The sequence below is a fragment of the Crinia signifera genome, chromosome 2 (assembly GCF_055691185.1).
Source record: "Crinia signifera chromosome 2, ASM5569118v1, whole genome shotgun sequence".
Classification (NCBI taxonomy): domain Eukaryota; kingdom Metazoa; phylum Chordata; class Amphibia; order Anura; family Myobatrachidae; genus Crinia; species Crinia signifera.
In genome coordinates, this window is record NC_139218.1 from 259,111,767 (window position 1) to 259,135,209 (window position 23,443).

The following is a 23,443-nucleotide window of genomic DNA, read 5'->3' on the forward strand; positions in this document are numbered from 1 at the left end:
TGTTTAAGCTATGGAAGGGTTTAGCATCACAATTGAAGCTGCCGCCCCAAAAGGATTTAGACACCCCCCAAAACCATCAAACTCATTCCTAACTGTGTACACATACATAGACTATATGTAAACAAATGAGAGAAATTGACTGCTAGGGTAGCCTTATTGCAAAAAACAGCTAGGCACTGTAGTAGCGCCTCAGTTATTATGTTTTTGTACATACATTATGCTTGTGGCATATTCACACTCCAAAAATGGCCATTTTTGTAGTGACTCTGAAACTTCCCCCAATGGTCTTTTCCTATAAATCACTCTACGATAAAAGTCTCAGGGCAAGTGTATCTCCTGTGTATCCTCAGCACGTGTGCGGTCTACCAATAATACCTACCTAAAGTGGACATTGGCATAGCATGACTTTGCCCTATTTTTTCTAGCACCACCTGTAAAAATCTCTCTCCATGGCTTCCTATATCTCCACCTTGAGCACTTATGAAGGGACTGGACTAATCTGCCATGGGAGGCTAGGAAATATGCAAGCAGATATTTCTTATGCCTTTATTTGCTTAATGCTATTGTAGCATCACATCCATTGATTTGCGGGATTCAGCAACTTATTTTTGCACTATTGTGAACAGAAGATGGTGAAAAGATGCATACAGTATATACTTGGAAGATCCACATTCTTTTCAGATAGCCAGGTGCAAAGATACCACTGTAGTCTCATATATGGAGCCAGATGTAATGCAGTGCGGGATGCCGGACGAACATTGAGTTTTTTTTAATATGTAGTAATTTACCAAAACCTCCTGCTCGAAACCCCAAAAGTCTGAGGGATTGTGAGGACCCGCTTCATGTGCTATATTCATAAAGATATTTTTACAGGCTGTGCTTGACAAATGAGAGAAGCTGATTGGTTTATACTTTATATCTCTCCAATGCTTAATAATAATCTGCTTTTAGGTAATAATGCAATATAATGCTCCAATATCACAACTGCTAGATTAGATCTAAAGCAGCCCTGACGCGGTAAGAATTTTTTAATTGATATGCCTTTTTTGACCAATCGGTACGACCAATCGTTTAAAAAAACGTGTGGGCATAATCACGATCCATCGCATGCACCCACCGGTCATTCATCGAGTGCTGTAGTGCGCAATCTAGAACATAATTGTTTAGTGTGTAGGCATGATGAACGATGTGGCAATCACTTGGTATATGAGCAGTTGTTAAACTACCCATCTAACCCTATGATCGTGTGTGTGTGTGTGTGTGTGTGTGTATTATATTATTTGGCATGGGGTACCTTTACTTGCAAGGTTTTTCTTCAGCACATGAAATAGGTTGGCATGAAAAAGGTTTCATACTTTGCTATCCAAATGGGTACAGAGTAGAAATATATAATAGTGTGCCGAGTACAGCCCACTTGTGATGTGGGTTTGGACGGATCAGGCAGTGTGAATGGAGAACACGCTGTCTGATCAGTCTGTAGATTTACCTGCAGATCAATTGATTTGCAGATATATCTATTAGTGTGTAGCCAGCTTTAGGGTGCACGGAGAATGAATCATGGAAAGCTTTATTTAAGTATAAAGAAAATGGTTTAATATCTGCTTAATTTTATTTCAATAAAATCTGTCTCCAGTGGCGTACTGTCAGCCTTCACCAAGGTGGCATATCACATACCAAGCCTACATGTGTTATTTTGCCGTTTTTATTCAGACTGTACTGAAATGAAGTCTGAATAAAAACTTTGGTACTGGTTTCCTAGCACGGCGCCCATCGCATACCGTATTTAGTGGTGTGCGATGCGATCTTCCAGTTAAAATAACAGGAATGCTTGTACAATGAAATATCGCAAAGCATTGCATGCCAGCAAATGGCATGCGATGAGATTTTTAATTGTACAAGCACCCTGATGGGTTCTTACAATGTTAAATGCACCCCCATTGTCAGCGCCACCCCCACTATCAACGCCAACCCGAAGTGTGGCGAGCCCGTGAGGGGCGGCGGTACGCGTCCTACGACCTTTTCATACCCCCACTATCCACGTCAGCGTGGAGTTGATCTTAGATAGTGTGGCGAGCGCAGCGAGCCCCGCAAAGGGATGCGGAATACGAGCCCGAAGCGCGGCGAGCGCAGCGATCCACGCGAGGGGACGCGGAATACATATAAAGTAATCCGTGTCTGCTCGCCTCGCTGCGCTCACCACACTATCTAAAATCAACTCCACGCCGATGTGGATAGTGGGGGTATGAAAAGGTCAGAGGACACGTACCACTGTGCTCGCCACGCGTGGTGTTGACAATGGGGGTGCATTTAACATTGTAAGCACCCATTAGGGTGCTTGTACAAAAAAATTGAATCGCATCCCGCTATATTGCATGCGATGCGATTGCATAAGATGCACTTCGATCAAAATCGGGGGCGCTGTGCTAGGAAACAAGTACCAAAACTTTTTTTTTACTTTTAAAATTTCTGCAGTCTATCAACCTTTGTAACTTTTAAAAAATTGTGACTTATTTTCATACATAACAATATTCAGTATTTGTGTTTTTAATGAACTCCAATACCAAATAGTCTTTATTTTAAAAAATACTAAACTTAAATCAAATTGATAAGTTTACATTAGCACTGATTTGGATGTGGATTATATTGACTTCATTCTATCTGCTGCTTTTTACCTATAATTTAAGCAAGACAGAGGAATCACAAGAAGGGAAGGTCAGCTTGTCACAATCGGATTTGGAATACTTCAGACATTACTAGTGGCAGGAATATGGTTTGCTCTGCAAATAAACCTGCTGTCAAGTAGCTATTTGTCTGTATTGTACAATGCAGAGTACTACTACTGCATTGCATGTCAAACATCCCTATTTGAGAACACTTGTGATTAAACTACAACACAATGGGCCAGATGTATTAACACACACCCCCCCCCCCCAGCCGATAAGGCGGCTCCGGCATCCCTGCACACTCACGCTTTCCCTAACCTTCTCTAATGGGCATGCGCGAGTTCTCGCTATTAATGCAAGATCTCAAGGGCAGCCCGGAGCAACAGCAGGGGTAGCGTTGTCCACGCAGTGGGGGATATGACAATGCTAGCCCTGAGCTGGCGAAAGCGGCCGGTGCGATTTAAAGCCTGGGCGGCTGTTAATAAATTGCCCCGGCCGCTAATCACTGGGGGGAATTGCAGGGAACAGCCCCACGGAGGGTAACTCAGCAGGCTGTCACTAGCGCATACATTGGGGAAAACGTAATCCCCCAAATTAACTAGCATAAAGTGCATTTCTGCACTTAATGCTGGTTAGTACATCTGCACCAATGTATTCAAATAAATGTAACAAAATAGAAGCTGTAAGACTAGTGAAATTAACAAAACGTGTAGTATCTTCAATTTAATTTTCTGGGTCAAAATATAAAAATTAGAATACAGATTGACAACACTGATATAAAGGGTAGTGCTGCAATGAACTAAAGAACCAAACCTCTGGTTATTTATTTATCTGTAGTACATGTACTGTGTTTACAAGTAGCAGAACTCTATATATGTTCTTGTAACCCCAGAAATCAAGGACAGAGTGCAATAAGGAACAATCTACTAATGCTTGTGTCTATATTTTGAGGAGGAGGGGGGGGGGGGTTATACGGTCATTGGGTCAACATTGGAAAAGGTGAACATGGTTCTAGGGCGAAAGGTCATTAGTTCGACAATGTTTAGGTCGACAGTCAAAAGGTCGACATGGGGGTTTTCACTGCTTTTTGAACCGACAGGTGGTATTTCATGCCCTACCATCCACTAGGGCGTGGTGATAGAGTAATAAAATAGTGTGCCCGACGCATAGCGAGCGAAGCGAGGGGATGCAGTGCACTTGAAACTGTGTCCATGTCGACTGTGTTGACATTCAGGTAAAAAAACCTGAAAAACCCCATGTCGACCTTTTTGACTGTTAACATAGACATTGTCGAACTAATGACCTTTCAACTTTGAACCATGTTGACCTTTTCCCATGTCGACCTAATGACTGTCGACCATCATGCTGTAGACCAAATGATCCCAACCCTTTGAGAGATACAGAGATAGCTAATTCCACAAATAGACATCAACACTCCAAGTACTTTTTTGTCTAATAACTTATATTATAATCTTTCACAAAAATTCCCTTGGAGTGACGCTGTTTTTTCATGAAAAGTCTGCAATATTGAACCCAAAGTGCACCAGGGTCATTACATATTAAGGAGTGAGTAACAAGCAAAACCTGATTATAGCTATATATAAAAGGTGTGCCCAAATGAAAAGGAGACTTTTGCTGTAGCGGAGTTGTATCTAATCGCAATGGGTTAATGTGCTTGCTGGCAGATGGCATGGCGTATTTCCCAGTTGCGCATGTGTAGTGAATGTCTTTGCCTCAGTTGTACGGAGAGGACACGATTCCGGCTGTGAAGGACCTCATTCGTCAGATTCGTAGGATCATCACAAGTGAAATTGCTGCTACACTGTGGATAAGAAAGGGAACGGTGCATCACACATCAAGCTTAGTAATGGCAAACCGCGCTTTTACCAGTTAATGTGCAGCAGGTGAAAAATAAAAATACATTTATTATAAAAATACACTTATAAAATTCATTTATAAAAACATATATAATTATATGTGGTAGGCTAGTACTGATTGCTAATAATATGGAGCCGTGATAGTCACCCAGATTTTCTCGTTTGAGAGTCCCAGTGTCCGTTCCTATGGATGTCTCCTGAATGTCCCAATAAATGTGCCGATAGGACTGTTGATAATAGGTTCTCCTCCGGCCTAGGGAGCCCCTGTTGGTATCAGGCTCGACCTAGTGGGTAATTTTCCAGCCCAGGGAGCCCCTGCTGGAATAGGGCTCGACCAGCCTACCACATATAATTATATATGTTTTTATAAATGAATTTTATAAGTGTATTTTTATTTTTCACCTGCTGCACATTAACTGGTAAAAGCGCGGTTTCACACCCCCTTTTCTTTCTATATTTTGTGTTTGGGCTTGACACCCTTACTTACGAAACCGCTGCTCTAGCAGAGTCACCCATTTATTGGCACCCTCAAGGGACACTTTGTGCCCACCCTCCTTCTCTTAGTAATGGCAAAGTCTGTGCCCAAGCATCAGTCAGAAAATCAGAAGTTACAAGACATTGGTTCCCCCGGCACACTGAATAGTTTTAGCAACCAATCTTGAACACTACATGATAATAGAATTCAGAGATATTGGTTGGTGGAAAATCAGAAGTTGCAAAGAATGGGTAATGTTCGATCCATCTGTTTTAGTATGCAAAGCAAGGGATGGATTTCAATGCCATTGTAGTGCAGCAGCAATTTCATGTGTGGTGATCCAAAGATACTGGCGCAATGCTCCACAGCCAAAGTCGCGGCAGGGCTGGTGACAACCTGAACCTGCCTGGGCCATGGCAAGTCCCTGATGCTTTTGTGTCCTGCCTCATAACGCTGACACCACCGGAATATTTTGCACCACCTTCATCCTGCAATACGTTTCTGAAGCATGCTCACCTTCTGCGTGAAGAAATTGGATAACGGCTCTTTGTGCTTATCTGGCGGAATCCATCATGCATTCCACTGTGCAAAAAAATTTTTTCCAAAGATGTAGAAACTGGGGGCGAAGCCATTCACTACACATGCGCACCTTGGAAAAACAGCAGTTGCGCATGTGAATTTTCCCAGGTCATAAACACCAATTCACACACGTTTCCCTTAAAACTAGGTAATCTATAGATTTAGCTGTCCAAGCTGGTGGGAACAAAAATCTGGTACTGTACGAGAGCAAAGGACAATTAACCATTTGATCACAAACACTGGAAATCAGACAAATGGTTATTTAGACAAATAGTTTTAATAAATCTGATTGAAAAGATTTGTCAAAATAATGTTTGACCATTTTTTAAGGTTTAGGAGTAACTAATTGATTGTCATATTTATTATTTATTTACAGTTTCTTATATAGCGCAGCAGATTCCGTTGCGCTTTACAATAGTAGACAGTGATAAGACAAACTAGGTAACAACAGACAGACTTGGAGGTAGGAGGGCCCTGCTGCAAGCTTACAATCTATAGGGATATAGGGGGGAAACATAAGGACAGGCACCAGTAATAGCATAGCAGTTACAAGTCCAGAAGGGAAGCTATATAATACATAAGTGCCTCGGAGGGTTATGCATGTAGAACTTAAATATGATAGGCTTGCCTGAAGAGGTGAGTTTTCAGGGAATGCTTGAAAGTTTGGAGACTGGTGTAGAGTCTTAATGTGCGTGGAAGGGCATTCCATAGGATGGGAGCAGCCCGATAAAAGTCCTGTAATAATGAATGGGAGCTAGTGATCCGTGCAGAAGAGAGACGCAGATCTTGTGTAGAGCGTAGTGGTCGAGATGGGAGATATTTTGTGATAAGTGCAGAGATATATGCTGGTGCAGTATGGTTAATAGCTTTATAAGCAAGTAGAAGTGTTTTATATTGAATACGGTAATATACAGGCAACCAATGGAGGAACTGGCAGAGCGGATCAGCAGACGATGAGCGTCTTGCAAGGAAGATCAGCCTAGCAGCAGCATTTAAAATTGACTGCAGTGGTGAGAGTCTGTTCTTGGGAAGACCAGTTAGGAGACTATTGCAATAATCAATGCGGGGTATAATGAGTGCATGGATAAGAGATTTGGTAGTGTCTTGTGTGAGATAGGGTCGTATTTTGGATATGTTTTTTAGATGCATGTAACATGATTTGAAGACAGATTGAATGTGGGGAAGAAAGGACAGTTCAGAGTCGAGGATGACCCCTAAGCAACAAGCTTGTGGGGTAGGGTAGATTATCGAGTTGTCAATAACGATGGAGATGTCAGGATGGTAACTGTTCTTAGTTGGCGGGAATATAAGTAATTCCGTTTTGGAAATATTGAGTTTGAGTTAGCGACAAGACATCCAAGATGAGATGGCAGAGAGACAATCAGAAACTCGACCCAAAACCACTGGTGACAACTCTGGGGTTGATAGATAGATTTGAGTATCATCAGCATACAAGTGATACTGAAATCCGAAAGAGCTGATTAGTTTGCCAAGAGAGGAGGTATAGATTGAGAAGAGCAGAGGACCTTAGACTGAACCTTGCGGAACTCCGACTGACAGAGGTAATGAAGAGGAAGTAGAGTTAGAGAAGCGAACACTGAAAGAATGATCAGATAGGTAAGATGTGAACCAGGAAAGGGCTGTATCATTAAGACCTAGGGAGTGTAGTGTTTGTAAGAGAAGAGAGTGATCGACGGTGTCAAATGCAGCAGAAAGATCAAGAAGAATAAGTAGTGAGTAATGGCCTTTAGACTTAGCCGTTACCAGATCATTCACCACTTTAGTCAGTGCTGTCTCAGTGGAGTGTTGAGAGCGAAAACCTGACTGAAGTGGGTCTAATAGGGTGTTACAGTTAAGAAAGTTTGTGAGGCGAGAGTAGACAAGTCTCTCCAGTAGCTTGGAGAGGCATGGGAGCGGAGATATAGGACGATAGTTAGAGAGAGTTAGGGTCAGAATTCTGTTTTTTTAGAATAGGAGTTATCACTGTGCTTTCATCCATTATCACAGAGGCAAACTTCCATTGGTGCAGCAGGTGCATTACCTAAGGGGCCCACTGCTACCCAGACCAGCAATGAGTTTTCCCGAGCCACGACACAGACATTTTGAACAAAGTCATACGACTGGATCACTAAAAAAAGAGACGGGTTCACCTTGTGTGTGTGCAGCTGCATCAGTTTGCCTTCCGAGCTGGATTGATAGTAGGGATGGCCATCATTGCCAATTCTGCAATTGTCCATCGATAGTGCTAAACTATGCAATGTATGACCATTGATATTTTTACATATCAATGGTCATCCATTGTGTTTGATTGGCCTGTGGGCCAATCAAAACACAGGGGGCTGGGCTTTGCAGGTGTTGGGGGGCGGAGCTATGCTATGTGTTCCGGCACTTTGAAGGAAAAAAAAGCAAAACAAGTTTTGCTGTTCCATCGATGTAGGAAAACCATCTGGTTCTCTCCCATCGATGGCAAAAGTATTTGACATCGGCCATGAACCAATGATGATTTCAAATCACCGATTGTCATCCCTAATTGATAGTAGAGTCCTGTTTCCTGTCAGCACTGGTGATCAGACACTTCCTGTCTCTAATTCTCAAAGCTGTGAAATCAATCTGAATCAGATGTAATTGGTGCTGTCAGAGCCCGATGGACTTGATGCCAAACTGAGAAAAGCACTGGGGACAGGGCCTCCTCTCCCAGACAGGTCAATGGCCACTGTGTCCGCAATGTTGTGAATGATGTATGTGCAGATGTTGATACTGCAGTTTTAAAGAGGCACACACCAGTAGGTGACTCAGACTATGAACAGCCCAGTTAATGAACCAGTGGTGTTGGCTTATTTAAAGCCGTACCCACTGTTACATGTACAATGGTGAAGAAGCAGAGCTGGAGAGGATCAGGGATTCATACAGCTCACCAGATGGTGTTGTAGTGTTCATTCTAGCACTCTGCAACTTGCAAAAGCCGTACAGTTCAACCTCTCTGCAGTGGTACACAACCGCAGAGAGCGACATCCCAGGCAGGGAAGAGGAAATGCATGGTTTTAAAAGATATAGGGCGCTACAATGAACACTAGTGTGGTATATAATGAACCTGGGATGGACCAACCAATAGGTTTGCACCTGGACCCACTACCCAGAAGTTCTGCCAATGCATTACCAGATTGTTTATACTAGACAAATACATTTTTAGGTGTGTACCCAGATCCCTGTATTTGCACATATACTGCAGGACTAACTATAAACAGCAACACACAAAGACATGATCTGGAGAGGAACAGGATATACTACACATACACTTACTAAACTAACTGCTTCCTTAAGCACCAAATAATAGCCATATGCTGGTTCGTAGATGAGCACAGAATTACAAACACTGACTGTATAGTCCATTATCTAAATGCAACTATAGATCAACAAAATATGCAACTCTTCTGTGATATAAATCAATACCATCTAATGGATTTCAAGTACACTGCTACAGAACTACATATTTAGGGTTCCATCTTAAAAGAAAGCACACTGAAAAAGTTTTTTACGTTTGTATGCTTAAATCAAATATCCTTAAATTAAGATTTATATCAGATTTGTGTTTATGTTGTAACATCCAAGATACTTTAAGGCAACAATATTATGCCCCTTTCCCACTGCAGCCTTAAAACGGTATTTTGCCGATTTTTGAGGGCAAAATACCGTTTAAGGCTGCAGTGGGAAAGCGCCAGAGTTGAAATACCGTTTAAAGTTAAACGGTATTTCAACCCGTTTTCAGAGCAGGGTTTTGCACGGTAATCTACCGTTTAAGATGCAATGGGAATGCATCTTTAAACGGTAGAGATGATTGCTGATTTTTTCAGCAATCATCTCCGTGTGTGTACGCTGCCGGGCTAAAAGATTAACCACTTTCAGCCCGGCGGTACGCCCCGCTGCCGCCCGCCCCCTCGCCCCCGTCCTGTTATACCCCTTTTACACCTTTTACACGGGTCCCGTTTAAATGGCGGTGTACATGGTCCCGCTGCGGGTGCAGGCACCCGCAGCGGGTCCACAGCGTGCAGCGCTGGGCAAGATGTGCCCAGGTGCTGCGGGAGGAGGGGGGTCCCTGCTGCTGCTGAGGGGAGAGGGGGTACCTGTCAGCCTGACACGGCGCTGCCGCTGCTGTATCTCCCCCCCGGCGGCCGCTGCCGCTGCTGTATCTCCCCCCCGGCGGCCGGTCCTTGCGGCAGATGTACAGTCAGTATCGGCGGTCCCTCTGGCGCAGGGGAAATAGTACTTATTTCCCCTGCGCCAGAGGGACTGCCGACACTGACTGTACATACGCCGCAAGGACCGGCCGCCGGGGGGGGGAGATACAGCAGCGGCAGCGCCGTGTCAGGCTGACAGGTACCCCCTCTCCCCTCAGCAGCAGCAGGGACCCCCCTCCTCCCGCAGCACATGGGGACAGCTTCCCCCCTCTACCCCCACAGCACCCAGGGACAGCTTCCCCCCTCTACCCCCTCCAAGCTGCCTGTCTATCCTCTATATCTATATCTATCTATCTATATATATATATATATCTCAACAAGGAAAGACAGGCCTGACCCATTGTCACAGGCACTAAACGTTTTGAAGAGCTAAAACGTTTTACCTGCAATGGGAATGGTACTTAAATGGCATTTGAAACTGTAATCTGCTGCAGTGGGAATGCTAAATACCATTTAAGATTACCTGTAAACTAATGCTGCTTTCAGACCGCATAACTGGCTTTGACCCTGTATTTGGAAACGTTTCCAAAAACGGGTCTGCCAGATAAAACCCCTTTCACACCGCAGCACTTAAACGGTATATTACCGTTTAAGTGCCGATTTTTTGACACTGGCAGACCCGTTTTTGGAAACTTTCCAAATACAGGGTCAAAGCCAGTGCAGCCTTCAGCCCTCCCCTCCGTGCAGCTCCCCCCCCCCTCGCGTGTCGACCGAGAGCATGTCGACGCCCCCGCGCATGTCGACGCCCCCCGCGCATGTCGACGCCCCCCGCGCATGTCGACGCCCCCCGCGCGTGTCGACGCCCCCCCCCACCCTGCGTGTCGGCGCCCCCCCCCCCCCGTGTCGACTTACCCCGTGCCGGTACCTCCGTTGTGGACTGCAGCTCAGTATGCTCGGAAAGCACTTATGAAAAAAGTGTCTTCCAGAAAATGGCTGCCCCATAGGAAACCCTGTTTAAAAAAAACTGTCTTCCGTATGGGGGGCAGCCATTTTCTGAAAGACACTTTTTTCATAAGTGCTTTCCGAGCATACTGAGCTGCAGTGCCGGGAACCACAACGGAGATACCGGCACGGGGTAAGTCGACACGGGGGGCGCCGACACGCGCGGGGGGGTCGACACACGGGGGGGCCGTCGACACGCGCGCGGGGGGTGTCGACACGCGCGGGGGGGGGGCTCCAGTGCTGTGAATACTTAATGAGCGCTCATTAAGTATTCACTGTGCTGAATTTAGGACCCAGCTCATTGGCTGGGTCCTAAATACCGTTTCTGAGCCGATTTTTGCGCTAAAATACCGGTTCAGAAACGGGTAGGACCCTGCATTTTAACCGGTTAGAAAAAACGGCATTTTCTAACCGGTTAAGTGGGACTGGACCTTTCAGACCGCACACATTACCGTTTTAAAACGGTAAAAAAACGGCAATTTACCGTTTTAAAAGTGCGGTCTGAAAGGGGCATAAAACGGGTCTGCAGTGGGAAAGCAGCATTATTTAGCAGTTACAAAAATCAAGTGTTCAACACAGAACCATGCCCCTTACTTTCAAATAAAATTAACATATTTTTTTTTAAATTCTCCTTTAAGTATATTACTTCTTCGGGGACCAGTAACTAATAATTAGAAGCAAGCCCTCAGTGAGGTCACTGTTTCTTAGCAACTAGAAAGGCTACATACAAATGCAAGCTACAAAACAGGACACCTTTATTGTGTGCAAGAGACAGATTCACTTTAACCTGCCCAATGGCAAGATCACAAGTAGTATTTAGTAGAAATATGTCCACCTCCCTATAGGTAAAGTATGTACAGCACAGAACAGACCTCGTGCTTAAAATTCAATTAGAATAGATCACCAAAAGGGAAATATCCATAAATAGCAACTCACATAGAGGGTCGTTCAACTTAACACCAAGTTTGTTGAGCTCTGGTTGATGAATGCCCAGAACTATTCAATTGTACGCCATTAAAGTGGGGAGATGCAATTGACTGCAACAAATTCCCAGGGCTCAGTTAAGGAAAACTGTATTTTTCAACTTAAGTGCTGGACGCGAATTTACTAAGATGGGCGTTCTATTGAAGATGACATGTTGCCTATAGCAACCAAACAGAATCTACTTCTTAATATTAGCTCCTTCTAGAACATAAATAGAATCTGATTGGTTGCCCATAGCAACATCACATCTTGGTAAAACCTGTGGGTCTTCAATAGCCGGATAATTGGCCATATTTGTTTGAAAAGAAATGAATTATGGACACTGATAATGTACACTACTTAAATCTGTAACATGTGTACAAGTGTTGGGTACCTTTACCATTTAATTCCTTCATATACGGTCTCACTTTTGGAAAGGATGAATTGACATTAGAAAATAGTCACATACACACTATATAGTTACAGCTGTCAGCCACTTAAAGGAACAGCAAAGTCATAATCCCCTTTCCAGAAGCAGTGCGCAGAACTATGGCACAAGCACATTAGTAAAACTGTAAAGCACTTGTCCACCGCAAATGGTTCTCGTACTGTATCCTTATCCTCCTATAAGACCAAAATAGATTGTCAATAATAGAGTAGAGCGTAAGAATAATTAACACTGAAAATCACAATTTGGGCTAGAACTAGATTCACTTGTGTCTTGACTCAAGAATAGTAAAAATTGTTACAGAACACCTTGTGGAATTTTGACAACATAAGGTATGTACACACTACACACAGCAGGATATGCCGTGAGATGCGAGTCCCGATACGATCAGATCGTATCGGGATTTGCATCACACGGCATGCATGCAGAGGGACAATTTGGACTATATAGTCATAGTCTTGGCTGCCCTCTCTATTTCGCTGCCGATTTGCGCTCACACAGGAGCGCACATCGGGCTCGCAAGCCCTAAAAAAGCATGCGATCTGCCTTCCGATGTTCACTATATCGGCAACATCGGAAGCCATATCGCCCTGTGTGAACACACTATAAGTTTAACTATTAGCAATACACAATCTATAGTAAAAAAGGTACTTATATGTTAGTTGGGTGCCCACTATAGTAAGTACGCTCGTACCCCCACTATCCATGTTGGCACGGAGTTGATTCTATATAGTGTGGCGAGCGCAGCGAGCCACCGAGCCCCACGAGGGGACATGTAAAACTAAGCAAATAGCTTAGTGGGCGCCCAACGAACATATAAGTACCGTAAAAAATAGATTAAAAGGTGCATACAATACTGGGCATTTTTGCCCAGCATGTATGGACAGCAATGATGGGGCAAAATGAAAAAAAAATCTCTAAGTGCATACACACTGAGCGATTTTCACCCATCCAAGAAATTTTACCCAGGCTTGACAGCTTCCCATAGCAGGACGCTATGAAAAGCTGTCCACCACCCCATTGCTCATCTGCTGCCGGGCCATAAACAATGGCAGCTTTTGAAGCAGCTGAAACGGTTCAAGTGAGCTGCTTTCAGCTCAACATCGCCATGGGCCTTTAGTTTAAACCAGATTAAAAAAAAAAAAAAAAACACAGCTTGATATAATGCTAGGTGTATATAACCAGAGCCAGCTTAATGGAGGGGCAACAGAGGCAGTTGACTCAGGGTCCCCACACTGAGGACAGCCACTGTTCCAAATGTTGGGTCAGAAATCATGTGGCTGTCGATACCCAGGTAACATGATTCGGAGGGGAGGGAGGCGTTTCATTGCACAGTGAACAGGGCAATGGGTCATTTTAATTGAGGGGGCACCCCAAAAAAAAATTAACAGCCCTGTATGCGGAGGTTAATTAAAGGATAAAAAAAAAAAAACATTTTACCGACCAAGTGGTTCTTATGTGCTGTTCCAAATCTCCAAGAAAGTCCACTAATACCCCAATTCACACCACCACGGCTCTAAAGTCCCGGCACTCTGACCTTGGACAAGAGCACCACAACACCACATAAAATTCCTGGCTAAAAAAGCTTTAACCAGGCAAAATGACTCGGCACTCAAAAATGCCAGGTGGCTAGTGTGAAATGGGTATTACACAGGGATACTATACTATCTGCCTACTGAAATTCGTCACTCATGGGTGGACAGCAGCACTAATGCAGGGTACACACCAGGACGACCCGCTCACGATGCACATCGTGAGCGGGTCGTCAGTATCTCGTCCGACCCGCTCACGGTGACGCGGGGGGGGGGCACGACCCGCTCACGATGTGCACCGTGAGCGGGTCCGATGGCGACCTGCACCCGGCTGTATGGTCGTCATTGAGATCCTACCTGCAGCAGGTAGGATCTCAATAACGACCGACCGACCCGCGGGACCGCGCATCGGTCCACACCAGGTCAGAAAAGGGCCCAATCAGCACACAATCTACATCCAATTGATCGGAATTGGATCTAGATTGTGGGGATCGGGCCCTAGTCGTCCTGGTGTGTACCCAGCATAAGACTTGTAAATATTATATTTTGATGTCACTCATAAGCCAACATTTCCTTGGCAATGCCCAGCTTTGCATACATCAGCCGCTTACAGTGGTCCCAACATTTGCACCGTGATTCTGGAGGGCACATTTCATTAAACAGCACTTCACCCATGCACATAGAGAAATGCCCACAAACTCATAGATTATACATACATTATATATAGAGAGCAACATACATACAGAGTACAGTATGAAAGGGGAACAGAGCCACAATAAATTACACACGCAATACAAAGTGTGTGGGCACCCGGCAGGTTACCTGTCACTTGCCTACCTAGGTGAGCCATGGGCACCGTGGCATTGCCACTCTTCGCATCGTTGTAAATAACCACAGCTGCTGCCTTCCTGCGGGCCGCGTTCACCACTTTATCCTTGAAGGTGCAGCCTCCCCGGGCTACCAGCGCTATCCAGGGCTCGCCTTCCTCCATTACCTCGGTGCTCATGCCGGGCACTGTATAGTGCGTGTGGGGGTCACAGCCCTCCAGGTGTCCCGGATCCCTCGGGAACCCCACCAGGCCCTGCACGCTCTCCTTGGGGGAGCTGTCCCCATAGCGGCCGCTCTCCGTGGTGCCCTGCACCGTGCTGTTCGTCAGCGGCTCCGTGTACTCCGTGCGGACCAGGGCGGTGAACCATTCCAGCGGGCGGCCGGAGGAGCTGGGACACAGCCCCAACAGCACCGAGCAAACGTACAGCCAGACCGGCATCCTCAGCGCCTGGAGACGGCAGCGGGCATGGACGCCTTCACCGCCGCCGGCAGAACATGCACTGTACCCGTGGGTCAGATGGATGGAGGCTGCTGCAGCTACTGTGCTTCCCCACCTCCAATGCTGCCCCCACACAGCGCTGCTGCTGCTACTGCCGGTGCCCTCCTGTCACTGCTATACTGCTGCTGCTGGTGTAATCACACAGGTACAGCTGCACCCTACACTCCGCCCACCGACCCGCCCCCCTCACACGACAGCTCCTCCCTTTCCTCTTCCATACAGGCAGCGCAGCCGCCGGGCACCGCACAGTGCAGGGGAGGTCAGCGAGCACTAACGGTGACCGTAACTAAGGGCGGAGCTAGCGCCTGGCAGTCATGGACGCACTGTGGGCGGAGGGAGCGAAGGCATCAAACTTGGGGTAGCCTAAATACCGAAAGTGGCGTCACCCGCTGGGCGGGACTGCACTGGCACGTGCTAGTGACGCCTGGCTCGCACGGGGTTGTGTGATTGGCTGCAGCCTAGAGATGGGATGTGAATGCCAACTTCGTTGCTAACTGGTTTTAATCCTAGTTGCCAAATCAATTTATAGCAAGCGGATTTGGGCTTGTTTTTTTCGTGAGTTGCTTTTTTTGTTTGTTTTGGTGGTTGCTTGTTTGTGGGCTTATAATATTTTTTAGTAGCTTGTTTTATTTTGGGCTCGGTGTTGTATTTCTCTGTAATTCAGTTATTCAGCAGAGAGATAAGGGACAAACACGGGTGAGAACTAGGCTTATCGAAATGGTAATGACTCCCAGGTACTCTTTACCTAGCACGGCGCCCATCGCGGGCATTGAATGCACTAAAAAATCGGGTGCGACGCGATTTCCCATAGGGACCAATGTTAAATTTCTCAATTGACCCGATTTTTCTGTTCAGTGCCTCAATTGACACGATTTTTCCATAGGAATCAATGTTAAATGGCCCACAGAGGCCAAATAGCCACCCTGAAGTCTGAAATGGCCCCCACAATTGTTAACGCCACCCCACGATCAACGTGAACCCGAAGCGTGGCGAGCGCAGCGGTACGCGTCCTACGACCTTTTCATACCCCCACTATCCACGTCGGCGTGGAGTTGAGAATAGAATAGTGTGGCGAGCGCAGCGAGCCACCGAGCCCGAAGCGTGGCGAGCGGACGAGGATACCTGTGAAGCCCGCGAAGGGACGCGTTTACCTGTGAAGGTATCCGCGTCCCCTCGCGGGGCTCGCTGCGCTCGCCACACTATTCTATTCTCAACTCCACGCCGACGTGGATAGTGGGGGTATGAAAAGGTCGTAAGACGCGTACCGCCGCCCCTCGCGGGCTCGCTGCGCTCGCCACGCTTCGGGTTGACGTTGATCGTGGGGTGGCGTTAACAATTGTGGGGCCCATTTCAGACTTCAGGGTGCCTATTTGGCCTCTGGGGGCCATTTAACATTGTTTCCTATGGAAAAATCGTGTCAATTGAGGCATTGAACAGTAAAATCGGGTCAATTGAGAAATTTAACATTGTTCCCTATGGGAAATCGCGGGCATCGCGTCGCACCCGATTTTTAGTGCATTCAATGGCCGCGATGCCCACGATTTTTTTACCTGCGATGCCCACGATCAAAATCGTGGGCGCCGTGCTAGGTAAAGAGTACCGACTCCCATTATCCAGGGTTGCTGACCCTCCGCATTTAGTGAGAGTATCCCATTTTCTTGTTCCTTCCTCCCGGGAATGTGTGGGATCCTCCCGGTTTTTTAGCCTGCCTGCCAAAAAAAAAAGTGACTGCGCATGCGCAAGTCACGAAGTGCCGGGGGAGATGTCGCGGCTGTCCGGCCGAGGATCTGTCGGCAGTGGCTACAGCAGCAGCGCAGCAGGGGGCAGCCATAGGAGCAGGAGCAGCAGTTCAAACGCATCTGTGTGTGCGGATGTGCCCGATTGTACAAATGCGCCCGAGCTCACCGACTACAGGAATGCGCCCAAGTGCCCGAACTCCAAAGCACCTGACCGCACTCGGACGTGATCTTCTCTGCGAGAAGTGACAGGGCGGGGATCGGTGGCTTTACGTAAATGGAGAAGTGGCCCCCCTATTTTCTGGGAGTGGCCAGGCCAAGAAGCAGTTACCTTGGTCTTGCAAGACAGTCAGTGTGAGTTAGGTTTTAGACTTACTCAGGTTGGGTATAGGTCATTGGGTCAACCCAAGTTAGGTCGACATGTATTGGGTTGACCACTGAAGGTCAACAGGCCTTAGGTTGACAACTGAAATCGGTCTACATAGCTAAGGTCGACAGGGTTGAAAGGTCGACACAAGCATTAGGTTGACAATGGCAAGGTCGACTGTCAAAATGTCGACATGAGACTTTCATGTTTTTTTGTCCCGAATGTCGACATGGACACCGTCAAAGTGTACCGCATCCCCTCGCATGGCATGCTGCGCTCACTATGCTTTAGGCTCGGTGCCTCGCTGTGCTTGACACACTATTTTATTCTCCCACCTCGCCGTAGTGGATGGTAGGGCATGATACCACCTGTCGGCACATGTCGGCTCAAAGAAATGTGAAAAACTGTTGTTGACTTTTTGACTGTAGATCTTGCCATTATCGATCTAATGCTTGTGTCGACATACCAACCCTGTCAAGGTGGCCATACACTATCTTCAGATCTGGCTGGTTGGAATAACAACCTGGCAATATCTGATTGACAGTTTGTCAGTTTTCCAGCATTTCCAAGCAACTGTCATTTGCTCTCATCCATAACCAGGTTTTTGTTCCAACCAGCCAGATCTGAAGATAAATCTGCATGTGTATGGCCACCTTTAGCCATGTCGACCTATTTCTGGTGTCGACCTAAGGCCTGCGACCTTCAGAGGTCGACCCAATGCATGTCAAACTGAATTGGGTCGACCTAATGACCGTAACACCTCAAGCTGCAGTCACAGAGGGACACTGTGACTAATAGTCGTGATGTTACTCTTAAACTGCAATTGCAGTTTTATGTGATTATGTATGCACCTCCTCCTGCATTGGCATTGATAACGACCGCATATGGGCCCTGATTCTGGTTGACTTAGGAATCTGCGAAGCTCGCAGCTTACCGAGTCGCAGAGGGCCTGCCTCGCCAACCACCACCTAGCAACCATGCAAAGCGATGTGTGACGAAGAGACATCCCCTCGCATGTGCCCGCAGCAGGAGAAATCATTGGATGGTCGCCGACCATCCAATGATTTCTCCAGGGCTCCCAAATATAAGTCAGTGGAGACTGTCTTATATTTGCGGGCTTCTGCCCAAAGACAGGGCGGACGGCTGACATCATGTGACATCAGCCGCCCGCACTCGGCACACCTCCTCCCACCCACAATCCCATGGGAACGCCCATGAAACGCTGGGCATTCCCATGAGTGCGACTCGGGCCTGCCGCCCCCACCCGCACTGCTCTGTGCAAGTCCCTTCGCCAAGAGAGCCTGCACATGCGCACAAACAAAACATCGCAATAAAGCCAGAATGACCCCCATGCTACGCTGCTGCAAACAGCTTATTCTATGCAATCCATGCTGAATGAGGGCCTTTATCTCTTGTATCCCTTGTGATCCCTCTCTCTCTCTTTCTCTCACCCTCTATCCTCTGTCTTTTTTAGCCTTTGCATTCTCTTTTAGCTGGCCCTTCCATTCTCCCTCATATTTCTTTCTCTCATCTTTCAATGAATGTTTATCTATTTTTCCCTGCCTCTCTCCTTTGTGCTCATCCTCTCTTATACTTGTTACAGTATGTCTGTATGTGGTAAATCCCAGCACTTGGCAGCATCTGATGCAGTATGTTCCACTAAATGTTCCAGGGCATGCACAGTGATAAAATACCATCTGCAAACAGGCGTATGTGTAGTTCTGCATCAGGCCCAATATGTGTATTAACATGTATAGCACCAGCATATTGTGGCGATTGTGTACACAAATATAGTCAGAGTGCATGTTCACGCAGTCAAATATTTTGGAGTTTGCGCGTTCGTCCGCGTTGGCATGATTGGGTGTTCGGGTGAATACAGGCGCTCATGATTTAGGGTGTTCGGGTGTGTTTAGGTGCATGGGTATTTGGATGCGCTCAGGTGTTCGGGCGCACGCGGGCATTCAGGCATATTCAGAAATGAAGGTTTGGAGTCATCCATAGTATGGTAAGCCTAGCTACTGTATGATGTAAAAAAAAAGCTACACTACCAGTCCAGTGAATACAGGATGTACCCCCCTTTATTCTTATGTTATGTGATAGATTATATTAACCTTTGAGAACCGTCTTGTCTTAATCATTTTAACAGCTAGCGCTGGCACATCCTTTGAATACAGGATGGTGCCTGAACTTCTTCCTGCTAAGGTATACAGTGAAAGAGGGCACTGCTTCCAAAATCAGAGTACCCCTAGTTTTGCTCTGTATGCAAGTCCAATGCAAACCCTGTGGACATCCTAGGGCCCCTAGGATGCCCATAGGGATTGTATTGGCCCTGCATTCAGAGCAATAGATACATCTACATAGAAGAAAGAGGTAGCAAAGGCATCTAAAGTCTACGCAAAGTACTAGGCTATAGTGATAAAAAAACAACAACTTTACATCCATTTCTAAATAAGTCCCATTGTTTGGCAAAGATTACATTATCATCTGATTTACAGCACATTGCTTTTATGTATCCTACAGTATTCACAGAGGAAGGATTCAGTATAGATGGTGGAGCAGTTGTGTCACAGCCTTCTGTTATGTTTGAAGACCGCATTCAAACTGTGCTCCAATGTGATACACAGGGAACATTGTTCAGACACATCACTTACGTGTGTACTGCACTCAAAAGGCTGTTGTATACATGTAGCTTCTTCCCTAGTCATGCGGTGCAATGTTATGCCTTCTGTGGTCTCTCGATTATTTACTGGGACTTAGAGCTGTAGGCAGATACCTATATGTATTAACAGATCACTATGTATGTACAAGTGGTTATCACTTCAGTTGGGCCAACGGGTTAGGCCGATATACCAACCTATCTAATGATTGGTTAGTACATATACACTTACCAATCACCGGGCCGATGTATTGTGCCTTGTGTCACAATTGGGCGGGCACTGGCTGTCCCTGCAGCACATTTACAGGCAGTCGGCAGACCACTCGTACATACTGTACGTACTTACATACATCCAGATTTGCCGATATATCTGAAGATTGCCCTAGGTCAGTACAGATTCCTTACCCATGGAATTCTAACCAGCAACATAACCATTCTTGCCAAGCTTCTGGCAATTCCATTCTGCAATTACCCAAACTGTTCTCCAGATCACACAGGATGTATGCCAAGGAAACTAACTACCTTTGTCATCGTCAACATTTTTTCCATCTCTAGATTTCCCGCAACGCTGAGAAAGTGGCAGTGGTGGTGTCCTTGGATACTGCAAAGTATTTCTATTCAGTGGCAGTATCTATATGATGTATTTTATCACTTTGGCTTTGGCCAAGGCTTTATAATCCAGATACAGCTGTTCTATCTAATGGCAAGAACTTGTAATTAAAGTTACTCAATGTTCTGGTTTGAACTGGGTAGAGGCACTAGGCAGGGGTGCGCACCATCAAATGCATCACTTGCTCTTGCTATAGAACTGATAGCATGCATAATTTGTATTCAATCTGTTGGAGCATACTTACCTACTTTTGAAACAATGGGGCAGATGTATTAAGGTACAATCAGGAGGATTGCTGTATTTAAAGGTGTCAGGGAGATTGCTACTGTTTCAAGCAGTCTCCTTGACATTCAAGTAGAGTTGGCAGGTAAGACAGTATGTAACATTAGTAAGGAATAGAGGTCTGTTTGAACATAACCTTCTCAGTCAAAACTTAATTGAAGAAAACCACAAAGTTAAGAGGGTCACCTTTTGTGGTTTCCTTCAATTAAGTTTGCAGTCAGGCTGAAGTACCGGTTCCCATCATAGTAGTCAATGTTATTTTTAAAACATTGACTTCTTTGGGACACAGACTGACAATCCCTGACAGAGCTATTCAGGAGTTTGAGGGGGGTTCCCCATCATTTACGCTGAGGAGCAGCAACAGGATTTTTTATTTTTTATTTATTTTTAACCCCTTGGATGCCTACTTTGGACCAAAGAGGATCGATCTACTCTGATTCTTTTCCACAGATCCCTATTGGATTCTACATTAACAAGTGGACCAATCTACGTGTCAACATAGGTAAGTATGTGTGTTTCAGCATGAATGCGTGTGTGCATATATGTTAATAAAAAGGATAGCCGGGGTTCAGCACTGTCCCTTGGGTGGCCTGGGGGACCCATTTTTTGGGGGATCCCCACTCCCCCTGGGAACCCGGCTAGGGATGACCAGTTGAGGGGTAATGGCACAGTGTCGGGCACTTATATAAGAGTGACCCCCGGCTGTGGCATTACCTTACTGACTGGCGGAGCCCGATGCTGGTTATAAAAATACGGGGGACCCCGAAGTCTTTTGTCTCTCTTATGTTTGCAACCAGGACTAGTACCAGAACTCGGTGCTCATTGTTATAATACAGGGGGACCTCAGACATTTTAGCCCTGTATTTTTACAGCCAGGTCCATCTCAAAGAGCTCTGGGCTTGTTACGCTTGGGAGGAGGAGATTTTTAATAATTGAAACACTTTTCCAGACAGAAGATTTACTGATCTTTGTGTGCTTCGGTCAAACTCGCAAGCCAGAAGCCAGTCTAAATTTTCCTTGGAAAAACAATTTGGATGCAAGTTTATGGCCCTTATTCATATCTGATGGCAGTACAAATTTGTTCTCAAAATGGGCAAATCCATGTGCCACCCCATGTCGCCCTTTTGACTGTCGACCGTACCCATGTCGACATAATGCTTGTGTCAACCCAATGATCATGTCAACCTGACCCATGTTGACCTTCAGTCACATCGACATTCCTGCATGTCGACCTTCAGTCATGTTGACCTTCATGCATGTCGACCTAATGCTTGTAGACCTAGTGACTGTATCCCAGTCAGATCTGGGTTCTAAGTTTTGATGTGGTAGTTTAGATCTGGGGTATGTTTTTTAATGAGTAAAAATGATCAGATCAGGGGTATAATATCTAATAGAGAAGGGGTATGATTTTTTTGAGGAAGGATGGAGGATAAGATCTAGGCCATATATATAATAGCAGAAGGGCAACTTTTATGAGTGGACACATTTCTATAATGCGGCTTGTCACATAACAAATTAGAGCAGAATCATTGGTTGCTTTAATACTGATTTATGTGGCTAAATATCTGCCTGCCATTTACAATGCATCACCATTGTGCTCTGGAAAATGTGGTGAACTCTTTCTGTGCACCTGCTGGGTGACCTGGAACATGTGGTCTGGAAACTGTGACAGTTATTTGATGGTACCCACTAAGCAGGAATATTTTGACATACAACTGCAAAGCATGTGAAAATGGTGCAAATATGTAATAGTAAATGGGGCCCACTGTCTTCTAGCTCATGCACTGCAAACAGCGATCAGCATGTCTACCATCAGTACTGTCACACTTATTCCAATGGGTGTCCTGCAGCACACAGGCCCAATGTCATCTACATTCTCCTTCCGTTAAGCTCATCCAAACTAGACAACATCTAAGGATCATACAGTTAAATGATGATTTGTATATATTTATCGGGACTATACATAAGTGCCTTATTTTTGTGTATTTTGTGCTTTGTCCTGTTTATATTAAAAGTTTTGTGATGCCTCCTTATTATACAAGAGACTGCTGTGTAACTAGTGCCCTAGAAGCCTTTCCACATTTTCTATACATGCCACCCCTACAGTATTTGGCCTTTTCACAAATACAGCCCTAATTGTAGAAGTGAGAGCTAAAGGGCAGCAGACAGCCCACTCATACCACACAGAATCTGACTGCATATCATACAGCTTAATGCAACGCAGATGAGAACAACTGTTCCTTTACTAAACAAAAATACAACAATACAGATGGGTAGAATGAGTGCCTGAGATTATAAATATTAATAACCTCATAAATGCTACTTGGTACAGTCTATCCAAATTTTGAGAACTTCTATTCTTCATTATACTATTCTGCACAGCATATATTATTTACATATTTTATTATAATCAAAGTCCCTTAAGAGTTCAAGTACAAGTCACTTGGTAGCGAGGGGCTAACCTGTACAGTTTCCCTTAAAAATTATTAAGTGTAACACACTGTTTTAGTAAAACAAAACACAGTAAAAGCATTTCTAATGCTAAGTACACACCAGGACGACAAGGGTCAGATCATATCAATCTAGATCCAATCCCGACCGATTGGATGTAGATTGTGTGGTGATTGGGCCCTTTTCTGTCCTGTTGTGATCCAATTCCGATCAGATGTGCTGCCCCGCGGGTCAGTCGGTCCTTAATCAGATCCTACCTGCAGCAGGTAGGATCTGGACATGACCATACACCTGGGTGTG

At 45.6% G+C, this 23,443-nt stretch overlaps 1 protein-coding gene across 2 annotated transcripts in view; it reads right to left on the minus strand.

Moving 5' to 3' along the window:
- The window catches only part of RNF149 (ring finger protein 149), a 58,912-nt gene extending 43,527 nt beyond the window's left edge, over nt 1–15,385 (minus strand). The window contains exon 1 of one of the 2 annotated variants that reach the window (XM_083174377.1): nt 14,537–15,385. In XM_083174377.1, coding sequence (XP_083030503.1) covers nt 14,537–14,981 — 445 coding nt within the window. In that variant the 5' untranslated portion in view covers nt 14,982–15,385. The remainder of the gene's footprint in view (nt 1–14,536) is intronic. The other variant, XM_083174378.1, reaches the window with a different exon arrangement.
- Between the last annotated feature and the right edge of the window lie 8,058 nt (nt 15,386–23,443).